The sequence below is a fragment of the Chamaea fasciata genome, unplaced genomic scaffold (genome assembly GCF_029207755.1).
Source record: "Chamaea fasciata isolate MVZ Bird 193981 ecotype frontalis unplaced genomic scaffold, bChaFas1.0.hap1 SCAF_7, whole genome shotgun sequence".
NCBI lineage: Eukaryota > Metazoa > Chordata > Aves > Passeriformes > Sylviidae > Chamaea > Chamaea fasciata.
Window position 1 is genome coordinate 30,772,374 of NW_027094092.1, and position 21,047 is coordinate 30,793,420.

At 41.1% G+C, this 21,047-nt stretch overlaps 1 protein-coding gene across 1 annotated transcript; it reads right to left on the minus strand.

Moving 5' to 3' along the window:
• Nucleotides 1-4,983: 4,983 nt before the first annotated feature.
• On the minus strand, nt 4,984-20,771 carry THBS1 (thrombospondin 1). Its single transcript, XM_066188303.1, has 22 exons — nt 20,709-20,771; nt 20,449-20,543; nt 19,135-19,712; nt 18,576-18,651; nt 18,132-18,328; nt 17,838-17,963; nt 16,224-16,317; nt 15,712-15,885; nt 15,160-15,336; nt 14,680-14,853; nt 14,377-14,504; nt 14,107-14,259; nt 13,393-13,611; nt 12,779-12,886; nt 12,234-12,393; nt 11,724-11,842; nt 9,855-10,089; nt 9,225-9,452; nt 8,757-9,028; nt 8,200-8,297; nt 7,946-8,085; nt 4,984-7,320 (listed from the first exon to the last, which is right to left on the minus strand). Exons 2-22 carry the CDS (start codon nt 20,516-20,518, stop codon nt 7,313-7,315), a joined length of 3,534 nt encoding a protein of 1,177 aa, XP_066044400.1. The 5' UTR covers nt 20,519-20,543; nt 20,709-20,771; the 3' UTR covers nt 4,984-7,312.
• Nucleotides 20,772-21,047: the final 276 nt, after the last annotated feature.

Consider the following 21,047-nt stretch of genomic DNA (forward strand, 5'->3'; position numbering starts at 1 on the left):
ATTGACTTGACGTGTATATTCCAACAGGAGGCCTGTAAATTAACTTTTAGTCTCGGGAAGTGCTGGGCACCCTGCACCAGTTGTAGTCTTTGCAAACCATAGGGATCTAGGATTCATGGCTTGCTATTCCAGAGGTGTGTTGGGTCAGTACCCAAAGCTCAGAGACTGTAAAAAAATTAGTGACCTAATATTGATCAGTGCTTTGTTTCTACTGCATTATATTAAACAACAGGTTGTTTGGGAATATTTTATTTCTTGCTTGATGTTACAGGTGAAATGTCAATTCAAGCCCTCCTTTCTTTTTGTATTCTCAGTTTTAAGTAAAACTGTTGGAAATAAAATTATTTGGAAAAATATGGTACTGGTGAGAGGTGGTCTATAACAGAGATATTATATAAAATATAGTGACAAGGTCATTTACTAAAACATCACCAGTACCAGGGTAAAAAGAAAGTTGAGCCCAGGAGGATTCATGGGTTTTTCTTTGTTTTTCCAGTGACTCTGTGTTGTGACCTGCAATAACCCCTCCACTGGGGCCACCGCTTGAATTCCAGCTGCACTGGAATGTGGCAGCTTCTCCTCAGGGAGTGATGCAGCAGTGATGATTAAGATATTTAAATTGATTTTCTTTTGCAGCTGAACTTGGGATTTGGAAACAGGTTTTTTGAAATACATATCTTCATTCAGCATAAGTTGTATTTTGCAAACGCTTCTGATGACTAACTTCTTTACTGTCCTCTCTAGTTCCTTTAATCCAAAACATAGCAGAGCACAGGAGACTGATTTTTTATGTTATCCTTCTGATTTTTGGGCTTTGAGATGTTTGAGGAACAAGAAGTTTCATGTATGCATGTAAATTTAATGCTGTTTGTTCTCCTTATCTTTTTTCACACAATGATTTTACAGCACAGATAGATGCTTTGTTCCAAACATTTAATATTGGTGAAAGCAACATAAGCATGAAGAAAAGGTTCTGGTGTGCTTGCATCTAATTGCTGAGCAATACATGACCAAATTATTCTGCCTTTGTCACTGAGAGACCCCTCAGTGATACAGATACAGTGCTGGTGTTCGTGGTGGCCAGTGCTCAGCCATTGATACTGACTGTCTCCAGTGGGTATGTTTCAATGCTGCCATGGTTTGCCCTTTTAAATGACAAACTGCATATTGTTTTCCTCTGAAAGTGGAAAATTAAGGTAGTTCAATCGTTTTCATGAACATTATGTATGTGTATATATATATATGCATATATAAACTGTATGTATTAATTGAATATATAATATAAAAGATATACTATACATTCATTTGAGTCGGATATTTTAAAGGATTGATTTCAGTATACTGTAAGGGTGTCAGAAGTTCACTCCAGCTTTACAGTTATTGTGCAGACTTAGAGGGGTTGAGGGATTTTCATTTCATAGAGAAGTGACAATCTAAATATTAAAAAAAAAAGTTTAAAAGTTTCTTGAATCTAGACAATAGGAAAATGCTTGAAATTATTCTTGTATGTCCAGAATTCAAGTTTAAATTAAAGTAGCTCTACCAAGGGGGTGAAAAAACTTTCAGTTTCATCATTAAAAAAAAAAGAGGAAAATACCTCACAAAAATCCTCAGCCTAATGCCTTTTTCCAAGGCAGACGTGGGCTGCTGTCTGCTTAGTGGATCTGTAGTGCATGCTTTCCTTCTCACTTCCCGAGCAGAACTCCTGCAGAGCCAGTGGGCATGCTGAGCGCAGAGTGAAAACAGGCTGTGCAAAAATTATCTGCTGCATAGATCAGAGAGGAAAGCACTGCTTAAACATGTCATCACAGTAACAAGGACTAGTCTAGAAATGTGAAAAAGTATGCTAGTAAATTCATTTGCTGGAAAGGGTGCCTTTTTGCCTCCATGTCAGGGATGGATAAATGAGAGGCAGTTGTTTGCAGATCAGTTTCTGTGATTTCAGTAACTACAAAAATTTTTATATTTTATTACAACCCCCTACCTGCTGGATAAAATTTCAGCAAATAATACAAGAATGCACCTTTTTGTTATGCTTCTTTAAAAGGCTTTCTAAGCACAACTTTGAAAAAGATCCCCTTTCTCTTGCTTTTTACATGAAAAATTTGCCAGAGTTTACACTTCCAAGCATATTTCCTCCCCCACTTATGAAGAGAGAGCCTCACCTCTGGGAGTCTCACAGTGTGAAGGATAGACACAAGACAAGGTGGTTTGGCAGATCCTCAGGAAACTGACAAGTTAGGACGGTTTATGAAAGCTAGGAAAAAATAGTAACTGATTTTTTCTTTAATTTAATTTTCAACAGATGCACTTATTGAGAAATAATTGCTCCTTTATTTGTAGTGAGATTGAAAGGTCAGAAAAACTGTTTCCTTTTCAAATAGAATAGAGGCACTTGAATACTACTAATGCCATAACCTACATTTATCCAATTATACGTTTCATTGAGGGATTGGCTAGAATCCAGATGCAGTAGTTGGAATAAAAGGCTCCCTGTCATTTATATCTATGTGAAATAGTTCACTACTTGCAATTGAATCTGCAATACCTCTTATGCCTAAAACCCCCCCACAGTAAGCTGGAATATTCTAGCGTGTGCAATAACTTGCAGTGTTGAAGTGCATGAACAATTTTGCTTTATAGGCAAGTATTCTGTATTCAGAACGTTTTTTTCCCTTAAAACTCTGCAGTTTTCTTGTGGAAATACTGACCTGTGCCATTGTTTTCTTATTGTTTGCTTTGTGTATTTGGTATGCGTAGTTTTGGTGGGAAGGGCAGTGCCAGAGGCATTCTACCCTAATTTTACAATAACACTAAAATGGTCTTTCCGTACGCATTTTTGTGAGCAGAGCCAGCAAGGGACATGGACACAGAGTCTAAGCAGCCCTCAGTTGAGCCTTGCATGTTTTGCCTAGGCTAGCAGTTCTTCACTTTAAAAGCAGGTGAAAAATAAATGACAAATGATGTCTGGGCTTCCTGGGATTTGTTTAAATTTGAAAATCCAAGTTTCGCTATGATACTTGTCTAATTTTATGTATTTCCTGCGGAAGATTTTATCTTTAAGACTTCAGCTTGCCAAACACTTTTTTTTAAATGAGTTCTCTTCCTCTTGTCCTATCTCTGCTTCAATATTCATTCAAGTTTGTGCACCTGTTTTTTGTCTTTGGAAAAGGTGAGTAATAAGAACTAGAACTCCCTTTGTGGATACTTTAAGATGCTTACTTCTGCAATCTCAACAATCCTTTCCAAAATTAATTTATGTTGAAAATCTACCAATAACTGTGGACTTCCCTGCAAAAATCATGCCAGTATCAGTAAAAAATGCGCTAATATCATTAAGATGCAGATCTTTCTACACTTATCTCAGTCTTTATCTCCATAGCTTCTGAATACCTACTGGTTAAACTACTACACCTATTGAATATAGGCTTGATGCAGATGACCACTTTAAAACTTAAGGTGCTGCATTTCCATGGGCTCTGAGAAGACCCTACTGTGGAAGGAAAACTTTGTGTACTCTACAAAAGCATGAAATTTAAAAATTTCTTAAGCAAAAATAGTTGGCCAATACCAAGTAATTCTAGAAGTGGCATGCATTGGTTGGTACACTTACATACTCCACTGATGACTCTCCAGGGAAGTTTGGAACAGCAAATTTCCAGCAGGCTTCTCTGCCCTGTGAAGTGCGGCCATCTTCCATGTTCTTCCTGTTTAGTTTTCCTTCAGTTGCTTCTTTGGACAAGTAAAGGCCTAATTTACCTCAACTATAGCTCCTTCTTGTCTCCTACTGTATTCACACTCACCAAGCAAAAAGTGGGTGGACTTAAGCTGTGGGTTAACACAAAGCACATGGCTTGCCTTCTTTATTCTAATGATCAGAAAAGCTACGTAAATGCATGCAATAAATTAACGTGAAAATTTGGCATGGCTCAGACAAGATCATTGGAATGGGCTGTCCAGGCTGTCTTCCCTACAGCAGCAGCAGCAGGTCTCTGTTTCAAACATTTGGTTAGACCTACATATATCCATATATAGATATGTTCAGATATAGATACATACTCAGAAAACTGGTTGGCTTTAAGGTATCTCCTTCTTCCTGCAAGTGAATGAAGAGATTCTTCCAGGTTGGAACTGTCTTTGTTTTTTGTAGTTCTCAGTCTTCTCAGTGTCCTTTGGAGGCCAGAAGAAATAAGAAACCAAACCTGCAGGACCTATGGTACTGCAGGCCCAGGTAAGATCAGATGGGTTACACTGACAGTGCACTCCCACTACCCCACATCATTCCAGAGAAGTCAAGCAGACAGTCCTATAACTGATGAGGGCAGAAATTCCTGTTCCCTGAACAGGCCAGGAGTTCTTTCTTTGCTTTCCATGTTCTCAGTGGGAAAAAAATCAATATACAGGCCTGCCCTCAAAAGTGTAGTGATATAGAACAGGAGTCTTCATCCTCAGGAAAAGAAGAGGTCAAGATTAATTTTCTACACCTGCAGGACCCCATAACTACACTTCTCATGTGGGTATCTAGCACTCCTATTACAGCACCTGCTTTTGCTAAGGGGTGCACAAGACAAGCTGCTGTTTAAATAGAAATTGAAGAACCAGTCTTGACTTCTTAGTTTAAGCAGCAGTCTTCTTATGTTCTAGAAGTTGATTGAATGCCCTGGCATCAGTTCTTTGATCACACTAGCAGTTTCAGTCTTTAGAGTCTAATGCACCAGCCCCTACAAATATGCTGCCTCTTTCCACGTGAAAGGGGGCAGGCCTGGCTGGGCATAATTAAAGTCACTGAAGGACTGTTTTCTGCTGTGCCTTCAGGTGGGCCAGCAGTTACATGTAGGGTAACAGCTCAGGGGCTCCCCCTCAGCACAGCTGTAATGTAGAGTGCAGAGAAAATCTTGCATCAAAGCCAAATTTGACACAAATAACGCATCAGTGATCCAGAAACGTATTACAAAATATTAATAAAACCAGAGCACAAAGGTATAAATATAAATGTCCTTGGTGGTTTATTGTTCTTTGTATGTAAGAAGCTTTATTGTACAACTTACACGACTTTAGAATGGAAAAATGGTTAAAAATGTTTACAAAAAAAGCATGTTCTTAGAAAATTATGCTAGCAAAAACATTGGGAGGAGGGAAGCAAAAAAATCTTCAGTGTGCAAACTTCTTATAAAAATAGAAATACTAACTCTACAGGTAGCATTTCATGATAAATTATTTAAATAGCCTATCTACACAATTATGTGATTAACTATTACAATGGCAATGAGAAAAATAATTTATAAAAATACAAGCAATGGTATACAAGATGACAGGAAAAAATATAATACAACATTAGAAATTGTATTTGACCTTTTTTTTCCAATGCCATTTCCTTTCTGGGAATATGTTTTCTGCAAAGAAATTTTGACTATGTACAGCAATAACTTTTTAGTACTACAGTAGCTTTAAAGTTTGTTAGACATTTGAACTCTGCTTGCTCCAAAGGTTTTTCTCAGTCACACAACAATGAGGTAATATTTGTACGTAAAACTTACACCATGTTCATTTCTTTTTGTTTTTTGAAAAGACAAGGAATTATTATAGGTATTAGGATGCTGCTCCTTCTGTTGGGGAAAACAGTCTTTTAATGTACATCAAGGCCTCTCCCTCTTTTGCAAGGAGCTCCTGAAACTGTCAAGTCTGTGATGAATTCCTTCTTTTGTAGCTGCACATCACTAGTTATAAACTGAGCATGCAGTGGCCCAAAGAGCCTGTTGAATGTTTATTGAGGGCTGTCCTGCTGCAATCTCCTCAGGGCAGCTATCCTGGGTTAAGCCCACTGACCAGTGGTAAAGCATCACAGACATTTCCCAGCACTAGAGAACACTAAGAGGGTGAATGGCTTTCCCTCACCTCTAGCACTGTGGATGGGACAGAAACGGCTACCATCTAAAGGGACTTGAATTTTAGCAGAACAGTTGCCTGCCAGGCTACCAACTGCCGTGCACAAAGGAAGGAAAAGCCAACACTGAGCTCAGACTGAGAAAAATAAACATCCCATTGCCCACACCCTCACTTTTCCTTGCGCCTCAAAGCCTTTAAGGGAAAACTGCTCTTTGTAACAAATACATCACCACTATCTGCTCCAGACAAGATCTTTTTTCTCAACTAAACCCTCTCTAGTTTCAGTATAGAACAGAGATAATAAATAATCAGTATTTACAATCTTACAGTCATGAAGACTTGTAACAATGATTAGGTGGATAGTCTTGACGCATCTCTTCTTGTTTTAATCAATAATCCCTCAGTCATTATAACATCAAGAATAGGCAAAAATAAATATTTTAAAATTTTATCTACAGGCCCCTTTTCCTCCCCTCTAAAGAAGCGAGGGGTTTAAAATATCTATGGCATGTCGAAAAGGAATGTTTTCATTACATTATTTTTGTGCCTCTTTAACCATAAAAAGTGAAGCATGTGCTGGTTTCCTGAAGGACAGCACATTGCTAGCTGAGATGGTGGCACTTTCTGGCACCATATCTAAAAGAACACATTTGAAGGTAAGCAAGATCTGCATCTAAATGAGGAAAAAACAGAATCTAATCATAAATCCTAGTTCTCCCAAAGCTGGTGTGATCCAGTGTACCAGTTTTTATCCTCTTTCCTCCCCTGCCATGACAGAAATCAGTTTTAGGATATCTGTTTTGTTCTGTGTAGTACAGCAGCTGATCTAACTCACCACAAATAGAGAGTAAGGCTATGTTTTTATCTGAAAAATATGACATAGAAAATGATAATTTCTCCAAGTTAAATGGATGTAAACCAAATTAGCACAGCCTTCCTTAAAATAATTCTTTACCCCATAAAGAAAAAAGAAAGACCTAGAGTTCCCCCTCCCACCCAAACACCCTCTTCCCCACACAATGACAGGTCTTCAGTTTAAGTAGTCCACGGCACATCCAAAGATGTTCTTTTACAAAATGCTACTCCATGGGACCTCCAGTTAGAGAGGCAGTGCCACTGCACTGTGATAAACAGCAAAAAAAGTCTTTCCTACTGAAAGTAGTGTGCTTGTTCAGTGACGACAATTCTCATTTGCAAGACACTTTTGTTTCCTTCCACTTCAGCAGAGGTCAGATACCAAGTATGTTCTCACTTTCATTCTCTCAAAAGCATTCTCTTGAGGCAGGTCATGTGTTTCGAGTCCACATTTATGCAGAAAGAAGAAAGGAAGGAATAATATAATGGTCCCAGGATTTGTAAGGCTAAACGTTTCAAAAGGTGCAATTACCAGCATTTTTAAATAGTCTCTGAATCAACAGTCTTGTGATTATGAATCTGTGAAAAAAAGAAAAATATATTTAAATATTTCTGTGTATTATGCATGATTATGTCCAAGTCATTAATGCCAAGAGACATTTGTAGAGAAAATTGGAAGTACTTTCAATTACAAACTTCCTTGAGTTAGACTTCATAATCTAATCTATGTAACCATTACATAACAAAGTGACAATTTCAGAAGACTAGGACAGCTGGAACTAGTTGTGTGCACTTACCTCCACTGAACTTCAAGACTGCAATATTTTGACAACCTTCTACTTTGCTTACTTTTAAACAAATCAGCTTTTTACTTGCTAAAGTCAATTTATTGCATTTCTACCACAGATTTTGTGAGACGTGCTCATTCATTCTAGTCCGCACTTCAAAGAAGATTCAAGATGTATTTCATTTCTGGAACTCAACGTGTATTTCTGATACTTTGAAATAACATGATAGATATATACTTAGATTTTATGTATTTAGATTTTTAACTGTGAAGAGTTTATCAAGGTGTCCTGCAGACCTTGTTCGAACCTGAACCATGGAAGATCACAGGTGAACTTTCCCTCTTGGCTCTTGTGTCTTGAGCTTTCTTGAACCAATTAATTTATATAGGATCTCTTAAATGCAATATTATCCTTACCTCTGCATTCATATTTAAGGTCTGAGAAGAACACCATTTCTTGAGAGAAGACAAATAATCCTAGCCGACCACCAGCATAGGTTTTATCGTAGATTGGTCCTGAGTCTGCCATGATTTTCTTCCCTTCATACATTACAACCCTACAAAGAGAAAATGGCTCAGCCATCTTTGACAAGGTCCTGTGAGGTTCATCTTTACAGACATCCATCCACTCTTCCTGTGATATATACTTCAGATAAAAGGATGGTGCTCACCTGATGTAGCCAGTCTTTGGTCTATGGCTAAGTCGCCATCTGTATGCAGTGAAGTCTTTCCAGCCTATGTGACGAGGATCATGCCACAGAGTTCTCACCTATAAGAGAGTATTTTTTAAATAAGCAAAGGCCAGAGATAACATACCAGTTATTTTGACATGAAGGTGCCTTGTTATTAAAGGCTGCAAGTCAGTCATTAGGCTGTGTAAGAGCCTAAAGATAGAAATAATAGAAATCAACTGCATTTAAATTTACTTTTTAAACATGTAAATTGAAAGCTACAGCACAATTCCAGAAACAACTGATTCACTGCTGCTGGAAAGCCTGTTTGCAGCAAGCAATCCTTTTAACTGTATACAATATTATGCTTGATTAGGAAAAATTACAAAGTTACTGGTCTTTGCCAAGAAGCCTACATGATCAGCATGTGCAGGCCCCCTGTAAGTGTCTAATTTGCTGGAAAAACAGCTTGCCTTATGCAGAAGAGTGTTATTACACTGGAGTACCCATGCTATCACATTAAGCATACTTCAGCATGTAGTAACTGCCACTCTTACCTGGCCAGGAGTGTTTCCTGTGTGCCACAGAGCATTACGAAGGTGTTCTCCTGGACCAGTGGTGGAATTCACAACTTTGATGGAGAGACCTGAATAGCCTTGAGCTTTGGTCGGTGTGGAGTCCCAGTAAGACTGGGTGATCTGCTTCCACATGACAACATAGAAACGACTGCTAGACTGGTAGCCAAACACAAAGCCAGCATAATCATCATCCCTTTCTGTATTGATAAAGAAGGTACCACTGAAGTCCACAGCATTGAATTCATCAAAACCTATAGGGACGTTAAAGAATAAAGTTTTAGGTGCTACTTTTTTACAATTCTTAAACAACTCCATAATAGTTACTCAGGTTGTCTTCCTCTCCCCCACCCGAGTAGAAAAACCCAACAAACAGAACTCCCACACCCACCAACAAACAAACAAACAAACAACTCCAAAAAACTGTGCCTGTTAAATTTTTCCCCTTACCGACTGCAAGGCCAGGGTCACAGTTGACTGTCTGAACCAGTTCTTTACCCTGGTGACGAACAACCCAGTTTGGATCATTTTGGGATGTTCCTTTGGGATCCAGGGGAATCATCTGAAATTTTCGGAAATCAGTCTCACTAATTTCCACATTTTCAGGACAGATATCATCAATGTCTGGCACACTGTCTTGGTCAAAGTCATCTTTGCAAGCATCTCCACGTCCATCACCTGTAGGATAAAAGTAATTTCACCATTTTATTACCACCACTGTTTGCTTCTGAGCCTTACAGCGTGGGAGCTGAAGTCTGAATTGCAGATCTCTGACTGCCCAGGTAGCTGGCAGACACATGACAGAAGCCATAGCAGTTACTGTATAAATGCCCTTTCACTCCAGCCTGATAATGACTTAGGAGTCAGTTGAGTATGTAGTCATTTTTACATTGATCATTACTCCTGAAAAGCACTGTAACAACATTCTGTTTTTTTTTTTTTTTTTTTTTTTTTTTTCCTGGTACAGACATTCTGTTTTTTTATTACTTAGTTTTGTCCAACAATAAATAGTGGGAAAAAATAGCATCAAGCTATCGGAAGATACTCTAAAAACATTACTAATGATACTGGCTATCTTACCATCAGAATCAGCTTGATCTGGGTTGGCAACCAATCTGCAGTTATCTTTGTCATCAGGGATACCATCATTGTCATCATCATGGTCACAGGCATCACCTTTTCCATCCTTGTCGTGGTCAGCTTGATTGGCATTGGGCACATAGGGGCAGTTATCAAGATTATTTTGATGGCCATCTTCATCTATGTCCTGGTTGTTGTCACACTGATCACCTATGAGATCAGAATCAGTGTCTTCCTATCAGAGGAAAAAAAAAAAATTTAAAAAGCTACGTAAAGAAGGCTGAGATTGGAGTCTCTGAAATAGGAGTCTTAATATATAGAATTGACTGGGATTTCTGCTTGCTTTATCAAGAGCTAAAATGGATATAGTGGGTGGACTAATACACACTTCAAACTGCCTGTGCTAACTGGTTTTATGCTAGTTTAATCTTGTTCTGGTTTTAATTTGAAATCACATCATCAGCAATCTTGTGGCTTGGCAACACACCTCTTCGGTCACTAGTCTACCAGACTGGACACAGGGTACTTTATCTCCTACCTTCCCTGGCAGCAATGTAGTTTCAAGGGCCAAATCAGGGTTGGACTACTCTGTACCTAGTCAATAGAGACTGTAACATTAAACAGTCTACCTATGCTTGGTGTTACATCTTCTACACCACAGCTAAATCTTCCCTATCATAAATGCTCTTCATGCTCTGATTAATCAGTCAAGACAATTGTTCCCATGGTGGTCACAGAGTGCATTAACTAACTAGTGCACTTGCTGATCACAAATATTTTAGCCAGTTATTTGCATGATCAGCTTCTGAACTAAGAAAAACAATCCCATCATCCCAAAGGTTTCCTCACATTTAGCCTAGTAGTCTTGTGAAAACAGGTGGATGACCCTGCTGTAGACAGAAGGCATACCATACACTGTTGGATTAGCTAATAATTCCGGCACTTGAAATCTAATATCTCCACTTCTAGAACTTGATTAGGATAGTGTTTGGAAAGCCATTAGAGTCTTACATTAAGATTTCAGAGTCACAAGAGAAAGGATCTTCCTGAAAGGAGCTGCTTCAAAGGATCTTCAGGCAATTCCCTCCCTCAGATGGGGAAGTAGTAAAGCAAGTGACAATGACTAAGACATTTTGTATTATCTATTTAAGTCCTTCAAGTAACACTGCTTTTAGACTACGTGGCCACAGTACACTCATTCCACTGATTTGCAACAGCTTTTCTCACCCTTCAAACATTCCAGTTATGTTCCTGAAGCTAATAAACTCAGTCTTCTAACTGACAGGATGTCACAGGCTTTATCTACTTCTGCCTTCAGTTTTTGAATCCAGATTCTGGATCCCCCTGGATTTTTATGAAGGCGAATTTTAAGCGTCAGAATACTCCTTTTTCTTAGGGAAAAGCAACTTGTGCTGCCTTCCACTTACTGCTGGAAAAGTCATCTTCTGAACTGCAGTTGGCTTAAAGCTTAGGGACAAAGTTTGAAGAACAACTTTGTGTCTAAGTGAACACAGCACTACAGGCTATGAAATGAGTAGTTCCACTACATACATTTTACACAATGCTTCCTAAGTTTTTAATATTCTCACAGTGAGGATCACCACAACTGACAAACCTAAGAAATGTTTAGGCAACAAGTACATGCAGTAGGCTCACAGATCTTCTATGGCTACTTTTCAGAAAATACCTACCAGCTGTTCAAACTCTGAGGGCATGTTATTTGACAAAGGCACCATTTGGGAACATACTAAGAATGATTTGTGACAAGTCAAATTTCAGGTGTAACCTGTTCAATCACTTTCTACAACACACAACATGCTATGTTTTTAAGCACACCAGTCTTCTACTTACATAATTCAAATCTCTTACCTGGTCAGGGTTGTGTTCCAGTGGACAGTTATCACACTGATCTCCAACACCATCCAAGTCTGTATCCCTCTGGTCTACATTGTAGACGTACTGGCAGTTGTCCCTTTCATTAAGCACCCCTGTAGAAGTTAATGAATGAAAGTCAGACAACTAAAAGGTGCAAAGGACTGTATAAAGCCACCACACACTTCTTGATACCTTTTTAAAAGCATTTCGAGCAGCATTTAAAAGTTTTGAAAGAGGACTCATCACTAGCTCTGCCACACACTTCTGCTCCTACTGCCTTGTGAGAGTGGAGCTAGAATTGAACTGTGCAAAAATGTACTACATTCCAAAGTGAATTTCCATTAGCCCTAACTGTTCCTTCAATAGCTTTCACATCCTGAAACCACAAGGGAACTTTTGTGTGTTCAGGGATGAAATTTTGGTAGGAAATCACAATTACATTGGGTTCATTTGATTAATGGCTGATTACAAAACCATCTAACGGAGTGATTAGAGGCCACCTACCATCTCCATCAATATCAATTGCACATGCATCTCCCTCTCCATTGTTGTCAGTGTCAGTCTGATCAGGGTTGTGATTGTAGGGACAGTTGTCACAGCGGTCACCAACATCATCCCTGTCATAGTCATACTGCTGGGGGTTGTAGATGAATGGACAGTTGTCCTGCAAAGTGAGAACAGTCAAAATTTAAAAAGAGTCAAATTAAAAGTTTTAACCAGATTTGGCTTATGCTTGTACTGCTATATGAAAGAAGAAATGAAAGGTGGGCAAACAGTTAAAACTCAGATGCTACTATCACAAAACACCCCGTTGCTGGCATGAGTGTATGAATGGCTGAATGAAAAACGAAAATTCACTTCCAAAACTCAAACAGCTGCAGAAAGTCTGTCTGCATAGTTATGCATATCTAAGGTTTCTAGGATAGCTGTCAGTGCCAGCAATTTCCTATGGTCCTCTCTTAAGATTAAGGTTAGAAGCTAGACCCCAGCTTTGGGAAGGGGAACGGGAAAGCCACATTCTCACAGGCTGTTCTTTTCTGGTTCCTTACCCGGTCATCAGGAATGCCATCATCATCATCATCACTGTCACAGGCATCACCAATCCCATCCTTATCATAGTCTTCCTGCCCTGAGTTAGGCAGATTAGGGCAGTTATCCTACAAATGAAGACATACACAGAGATGTTCACTCCTGGTATTAATATAATATGGATTCAAGCAGGTAAAATCTAATCATTAGGCAAAATCATAACACCTCAATCAGGTAGGAGTAACCTTACTGTAATTCTCTCCATTTAAGCTAGTCATAAGCAGTGATAAGTCTCAGAAAGCCACAGTTAAATGATTTTTAAAATAAAGATTGGGTTGCTTTTGAGAATCATACCCTGCTTTTTTTCCCTTGGAAATTGCTACCAGAAAAAAGCTGACACAGGTATGGGCTAAGCCTCCCAGAATCTTCCTAGAACATTTACAACAATCAGGCTTCATTTTTTTTCAAATCACAAGAATATAAAAAGCAATACATCAACAGCAAGAAGTTTCCTAGAAGTGTCTTGACAATGGTATCCCTACACCTCTTCTATCCCAAGAAGGTTATTTGCAGAGAGAATAGTTTAATAGCTTAGGCTGTTATAATGGCAGATGGTAAAAGAGGATAAACTTACTTTTTTACAGTGGTAAGTAGCATTGGCAACACAAACCAGGTTCTCATTTGGCCATCCATCCAAGTCAGTATCTTCTCCACAGATTATGCCATTGCCAGCATAGCCTGGTTTACATTCACAGCGATACATGGGGTCACTAAAGTGGCCAAGGTAATTGCATTTGGCATTCTTGTTGCAGTCATGTGTTCCATCTGTGCATGGATTACGTGGTTTGCAGACCTAGAAGACAACATAGATATTAAATCCACTGAAAAGTATTGTTTTATCCCTCACTTTTTCCCCAGAGATTCAAATACACCCTAATGAATCAGGAAAAAAGCCTCATACATGGCTTTCTTCTGGTCCTCAACTCCAGTACAGTCTTAGCACTTATTATTTTTCTTGTTCAAACCTTGTGCATATCAAATGGAACCAAGCACTAAGATATCTGAGGCACATACTGTTGCATAATGAGTGAATACTGATTTACTCCTGAATTACTCCTAAAATTATGTGTAACCTCTGAACCCTCCATGGCTGAGGAGGACAATGATATTTAAAACTCATTTTGATCTTCAAAAGAAACTGGTTAATGCTTCTTCTGTTCTGAATCACAGAAGATGGGGTTTTATTAAACGCTCCAAGTCTCTTTTGCCTAAAACACATAGGTGTTTTCTGTTTTTTAGAAACTTTGTGACATTTTGTAAGCCAGAACAATTCTCAAATTGACAATACCTGTTTGTTAGTCATAGCATCCTCAACACTGCGGCCAAATGGCTGTGTTCCAGTGAAACGTGGTGGACAAGGCAGACAGTTGTACCCAGGTTCAGTATTCTCACACCTGTGCACTCCATTGAAGACAAAGCAGGCATCAGGAACCTCTTTGCACTGAAATACGAGTTTGAGACGAAGGAGAACAACAGTTAGCATTATAAAATAGTGATTTTATTCTCCCTTTTTGTTTTCCTTCATTTTCTTTCAAGGAGCAAACTACAGTCTTCTTACCTCATCAATATCTTGGCAGTGAATTCCATCACCATGGTAGCCAGGAGGACAGGCACCACACTTCCAGGAACCATCAGGGGCACTGGTGCATGTAGCCCCCGCAAAGCAGGGATTAGACAGACACCCATCTGTGAAACAAGCGAGGAAAAGTTATGATAAAGGATGCTTTGCCATGCTGCTACAGTCCTGTATTTGGCTGATATCCTGGTTTAAAATTCTAGCACTTGAGGTTTGCAGACTTTACATTGGTATTTTCAAGATTATCAACAGCCTTCAGATATTTATGGGCAAATGGGCACTCACCAATTGGACAGTCCTGTTTGTTGCAGACCTGAGTCCCTCTAGCTTCACCTACACAAGTCTTCCCACCATACTGAGGCTCGGGATTATTGCAGAGACGGCTTCGTTTCTGAAGTCCTCCTCCACATGTCACTGTGCACACATCCCATGGAGACCATGGTCCCCAGTTGCCATTAACTAAAGAGAGAAGTTAGAAAACATGTATAGCTTTAAATTCAGTGCTACAACTAGTTTCTACCTGACTAAGGGCTTTACTTTTGTAGTGAGAGCAGTTCAGACATTGTGCTGATACAAGTGACAGAATTAATGGACTCCATGGAAGAGGCATAAAAATAGTTTCACCTGAAAATAACCTGTGAAGTTTTACATAGCCCATCTCTAAATTTGAAGGGAGAAGAATACTAGAACAAGCTTATTTAGTAACTACTCAGGATGTTCACTTCTTAAGCTACCAATTACTTGTTACCACCAGGACACACTTACTTGGGCAAGGATCTTTCTGGCAGGCTTTGTTTTCTCTTGCTTCGCCCTCACAAGGTTTGCCATTCAGCTGTGGTACTGGAGAGTTGCAAAGACGAATTCTAGTGATGATGCCCGTGCCACAAGTGACAGAACACGACGACCATGGTGACCAGTGACTCCAGCCACCATCCTGTTTAACTACAAGAGAGATTTCTGTTATTCATAGTTTCTGAAGACTTCAGTTGTACAGCACCTAGGACGTAGCCAGTACCAGGACTGTACCAAAGACTCCATGTGTAATGGATAGCCTCCTGACTGTCACAGATCAAGTTTTGCAACTAAGGAAATTTCACACTTAAACTGGCATCACATTTTGTCCTGGGAGCAGTGCCCAAACATGCCCGTTTACAGCATTAAATATCTGCTCCCCTCTACCTTGTTAATACAAGTCATTAAAGCTAGAAGCCAAAGATCCATGCCACTGACGAGCTACACGGTTATCTTTGCTTTTAACATTCAGCCAATAAAAGCAGCCTCTGTTTTACTACCAGCAGGAGTCAATTAAGTACTTACACCTCTTATCGCACTCCTGAAGGTGGCAAGTCCGAGTCTGCACAGAGGAGCCTTCACAGCGGTTATTGAGGCTGTCACAGGAGCGGCCTCTCTGCTGAATCCCATTACCACAGGTCACAGAACACGAGGTCCACTCAGACCAAGGAGACCATCCATCATCTGCATAGTCGCTAGCTGCAGAGGGATACAACTATGAATAAGACTCCAGAGAGGTGCTTTTCTGTATCTTTTCTCCCCCCCTCTCTCTGCAAAAAGGACAACTGCCCTCAGAAGTCACATGCATCTTCCTTCTTTATCTGAGATAAAGGCCATGGACTCAAACATTTCAGTATGTTGCATATTGTAGAAAAAAATTGAACACGTATCACATAAACAATTAGCCTCAAAGACACATCAAATTAACCTACTTCAGAAGTACAAGATTACCCTTGAATATCCAGTACTGGGGAGCAGCATGTGTCTAGTTAGATGTGGCCAACTGCTACAGAACTGTGCAAGTATTAAGTACTTACGCCAGCACCGAGGGCAGCACTCCCCATCAGGCACGGTGGCATTGGAACAAGGCATGAGAGGACAGGACACTTTCCGGCATATAGTGGCAGAGTTCTATAAAGAGTTGTGAGAATTACAGTTACCAAGTGGAATATAAACAATGTTTGGAGTCTGGGTAAATAAGAGAGACCTTTTCTGCAGAACTTTAAGACTCAGTGGCATATCTAAAGCAGAGACCCTTGTATTTAGAGCTAATACAACCCAAGGGGTAGTCTCAGGTATTTTCAGTCAAACTTCATCTCGTTTTCATTCTCACCCATTATTTCTTAGTCAAAGCAGAAATATTTTGGCTCTGCAGAAGTTTATCAGTAGTAGCTAGCAGATGCTGGCTTGAGTAAATGACTATTACATGATACCCAAAGTACAAAGTCAGATTTCAAAGAAATGAAACAAGAATGAGAAGACAACTTTCTTTTCAGTTAATATGGATTTAAGCTGATTATATGGTAAAGATAAAATGAGTTTAGTGGACTCTGCTCAAGTGCCATGCAATCTATAACTTATACTTAGAGGTTTTTGATCTGTAAGCCAAACAGGCTGGGTAAGAACACCCACCTCCAATCTCAGTAAGAGCTAAAGTGCACTCTGTAGTTTTGCTTCTTGAAGAAAGCAGCTTGGTCAGAAGAATGTGCTCATGATTACTATTTTAATCTCCCCAAGCAAATTATTAGATTAAGACAATTGCAGCTAACATTGTGTAAGCAGGTTGGTAGGAATGAGGCAAATGCAAAACTCACAGTATCGTTGGCTGACTACAAGACAAAAGATGTAGACAGCTAAAGAAGCAGATGCAGAATTTGAGTTGCCTTGAATTGCACATACACAAATACTCAGCTTTAGAGAGTGGCATGCTAGTTAACCACTCTTTGGTAGACTGGTACTCCAAAATGCTTTTGGTAAGGTATACTTAAATAGAACAAGCAAATAGTTTAAAGAAACCCTGAAACTGTAGGTTTTGTGTATATTTGCAACATTCAGCAGAAGTGAAACACAAAGCTTAAGTATCTTGCCAGGTGATTCTGGGATTTAAACAGCTAAACTGAAATCCAAAAGGGATTGCTGTTCCATATAATCTTTAAAAACTAACAAGACACACCTAGAAGCATCTTTTAGATAAAGAAAAACACCTCAAGTTTAAGTGCCTTTACTGAGTACTAGAATGTCTTTTTCTACTAAGTCAGCAGGAGGTTCAGTGAGGACAGAAGGTAGATCTAGCAAAGCTGATAGTATTATTTATACATTTGTTCTGTTGATGCTGACTTTTGGTTTACTGATGGACTTATGTAAAGAATACAGGCATTCCCCAAATTAAGGAACCAGAAGTGTTAATAGCTATATGAGAGTGATGTTTCATATAATTTTCTAGACTATTGCTGTTGACACAAAGTATGGAAGCTGCCTCTATAGCAGAGATCTAGTCGAATGAAATAAACTGCGTAATTCTATGGCTTTTTTAGTATGCCCAGTTCTGTGCATGATTCACCCTTTCTAATGAACAATGCCATTTAGAAATATCTGTTCATTCCAACTGATGAGTTTATATTCAGGTGATCTGTGAATGTGAAGAATCTTACCTGGCAAGTACATTCAGTGCAGCTGTCAATAGTCCACTCTTCTTTATTTTTGTGCAAGACTCCATTATGAATGCATGCTCCAGGAGTGATCTGGACTACTTTGGCAATGATTTCGTTTTCTTCAGTCTTGGGGGTAAGAAGCAAAAAGAAGATATTTAGCATTTAATCCAGAAATACCCTTTTTCACAGAAGTCTAAATTTTTGGCCATTTACACAGGCTCTCAAAAGTCAGGTTATAATTAATTCACTAAGTGCTAGTTAATGAAAGGTACCATGAAGTTAACCATCACTCACCACTTTGCGAACTCTGTCTTGAAGTGTTGTCACCATGGATCGTAGCCCTTGCAGTTCCACAAACATATTTGTCAGCTCATCACAGGAAAATCCACAGACTGCTTGGATGTCCTTTGTTTTATGGCCAATGTAATTAGTGCGGATAGCTGGGCTGGAACCATTGATGGGGTTGTCCAAAGTAATGATTGCACTAGTGGCTAAGAGAAAAAAACAGACATGAAGTAAATGCATTTTATACCACATGCATTTATCATTCCAGGCTAACACCTGCTAAACAGCTGCCATGAGATTCATCAGGGTGCCTGCAGAAATATAATCTTATTTCTTATGCAATGCGGATTTGCATGTCAGCATACTTCTGAGTTCTGTTTCAACTTGTCTTTCTAACGTAATGAGAAATCTTATTTTTAATAGGTCATTGGATTCAGAAGATTGTAAACTTACAGCTGGAGCAGCCTTTGTTCCGCAGGATAGTTTCCAGAGTCGTTCCAAACACAAACCGCACATTCTGCAGCAGACCCTGTGGACAGAAGAAGAATTACATCTACTTGCAGCAACTGCAAGGCAAAGAAGCACCACTTGCATAGAGAGACTGAAGGTCATGCAAGATCTTGTGGAGCAATTTCATGACAGACAGATGGAAAAGTGAAACACATTGCTCTGTTCCCCGTAACAAAAACCAGCCCTGCTTCCTAACAGTCTTATCCTTGAGCATAAGGACTTGGCGACTCTCCAGGCAGGAAGGAAAAAACCCATGGATTTCTGAATCTCATATAAAAAGCTGAGCAATGAAACTGGAACTACCTGTCTGGAAGCTTCAGTGCCTTCATATTGCTGCAGAAAGTTCCATCTCTGCAAATCTAATGCTTTACCCTTCAAACTCCATTAGCAAAGTTTAGTAGATTTAGAGGTCTTTGTTGCGATTTAGGTTCATTGAGTAGCTAATGAACCTTCAAAACAGATGACTGAAAATTCTAGGTAAAAACATTAGTGAGAATCTTACCTGGAAGTTGTCATTGACTCCCCCTTTGGCAATACGGAGCCTGGCACTGCTGGCCAGGTCCCTAGTGAAGATGCTCTGGATGGGGATGTCCAGTTCAGCATTCTCCATTTTCTCACACCCCACATAGAGCTGAGCTCGATCCTCCTGCACAAACAGGGTGATATTCTTCCAATGTCCTGTAGCTAGCAAGACATCCTCTACTGACACTAACTGCTGCTTGCCATCAACAGAAAGGCTCAGGTCCAGGGAGCCTGCCTTGCCATTTGATACTAGACTGAAGACATGACCAGAGCCATCTTTCTGTTCCACAGAGAGCAGTGTGCCTCTACTTTTCTTGGCTTGTCGGAGAGTGGCCAGGAGAATGAAGCCCTTCTCAGCATGGATGGCATCTAATAAGTCTTGGAACTTTGAGTCAGGGACAGCAGGGATGCGACTGGCATCTTCAATGCGGTAAGCAGGGCTGGAGGATTCTGGTCCCTTCACCAGGTACACCCCGGGGGCCCGGCGCCCAGCTCCCTTCCGCATGAAGCCAATGAGTTCAAAGAGATCGAAGACACTGTTATCATCATTCCTGGACTCTGCACAGAGAGATCAGGACAAGCATCATGAGGAAAGGACAAGAGGCTGAGTAGGTGCAAATCTCCCAGGATTGCTTAACATTTTGGCTCCTGGTGCACATCGTACAAGGCACAGTGCCTCACATCAGAGCACAGACAGTAGCTCTGATGGTGGGGCAGTCCCCCCAGGAGCTGCTGTGCAGCAGTACATGTGCATTCTTGTACAGGAGCCAGTCGGCACAGGAGTGCCAGGTACCCGCTGACTGACACGCAAAGGTAGCAGCCATTCTGGCACCCCATTACACTCTAGCAGCACAGAAATAGACAGCAAAGCCCAGACCGCAATATTCCTATGCTAGGACATAGCAAAGTGAGTTTGCATAATCCAGCTGAGTGACAGCAGCACAGTAGCAGCTTCTTTATGGCACCAAGACGGCAGCCTACTACCCCATTTCTTCTTCAGCCAGTTCCCATATCATGTTCCTCCTTTCCTCCGCTCAGCGCAGAGGTAGACAAGCTACACGCTCAAGTTCTGGAAACACTGCGTTCCTGTTTCTGAAGGTTACACAAATTCCACACCAGAGAGAAGTTTCCTGTTCCCAACTAGCTGATGCTCAGGTTAAAACTTTTTTTCATAGAGACCTTTGGAGCTCTTTACCACCGAACACAACTTCATCTGCCTACGCAGGCACCAAGGTTTTTATTTTTGTTCCCCCCTTCCCGATTGCCACGGGTACCAGCACAGAGTTGGCCTTACCTGCAGTGCGCTTGGTCTCTGAGCTGCCGAGCACGAGGAGAAGGAGGCAGAGAGCAGTGGCTGGCCTCATGGCAAAGGTCTGTCTCTGAACCAGCCTGCGGACACACACACGAGGAAGGTCACCGCGCTGCCGTCGCACCCAGGACCGGCGCCAGCGCGGCTCCCGCAGGCAGGGAGGCTGCGCAGCGGGGACGGGGCAGGTGTCCCCGGCCGCCCTCGGACGGGACAGCGAGAGCGGCGGGAGCCGCTTCAGCACTTACCTGCGGGAAGAGCGATCCGGACGGTCAGCGCCGGCCTCTGGATACCGGCGACCAATATCCGAGGGCGGCCCCGACTGTCCCGGCGCGGGAGGGCGAGCAGCGGCGGGCAGCTGTGGCGGCGCTGCCGGGACTCTGCGGGCGCCGGCCGCCGAGCGCGGCTATAAAGGGATGGCTCGCATTCCTGGGCGCACGGCGGGCCAATCGGCGGCGGCGGGGCAGGAAGCGGGAGGCGGGAGCCGGGTGGCTCCGGGGCCAGGGACAACTTTCCGCAGGGGCCGGGGGGCGGGGGCGGGAGCGCCCCGCGGGCCGGGGGAGCGGGCGGACGGGGAGCCGCTCCCG

What these genes read in the sequence shown, in the direction of transcription:
- THBS1 (XM_066188303.1), bottom strand. Translation starts at nt 20,518, where the DNA reads ATGAGGCCAGCCACTGCTCTCTGCCTCCTTCTCCTCGTGCTCGGCAGC. An exon ending in AAGACAGAGTTCGCAAAGTG is followed by an intron (nt 17,964 to 18,131) that starts GTGAGTGATGGT and finishes CTTACCCCCAAG; the next exon opens with ACTGAAGAAAACGAAATCAT. An exon ending in ATGGCATTCCTGATGACCGG is followed by an intron (nt 12,394 to 12,778) that starts GTAAGGAACCAG and finishes CTCACTTTGCAG; the next exon opens with GACAACTGTCCATTCATCTA.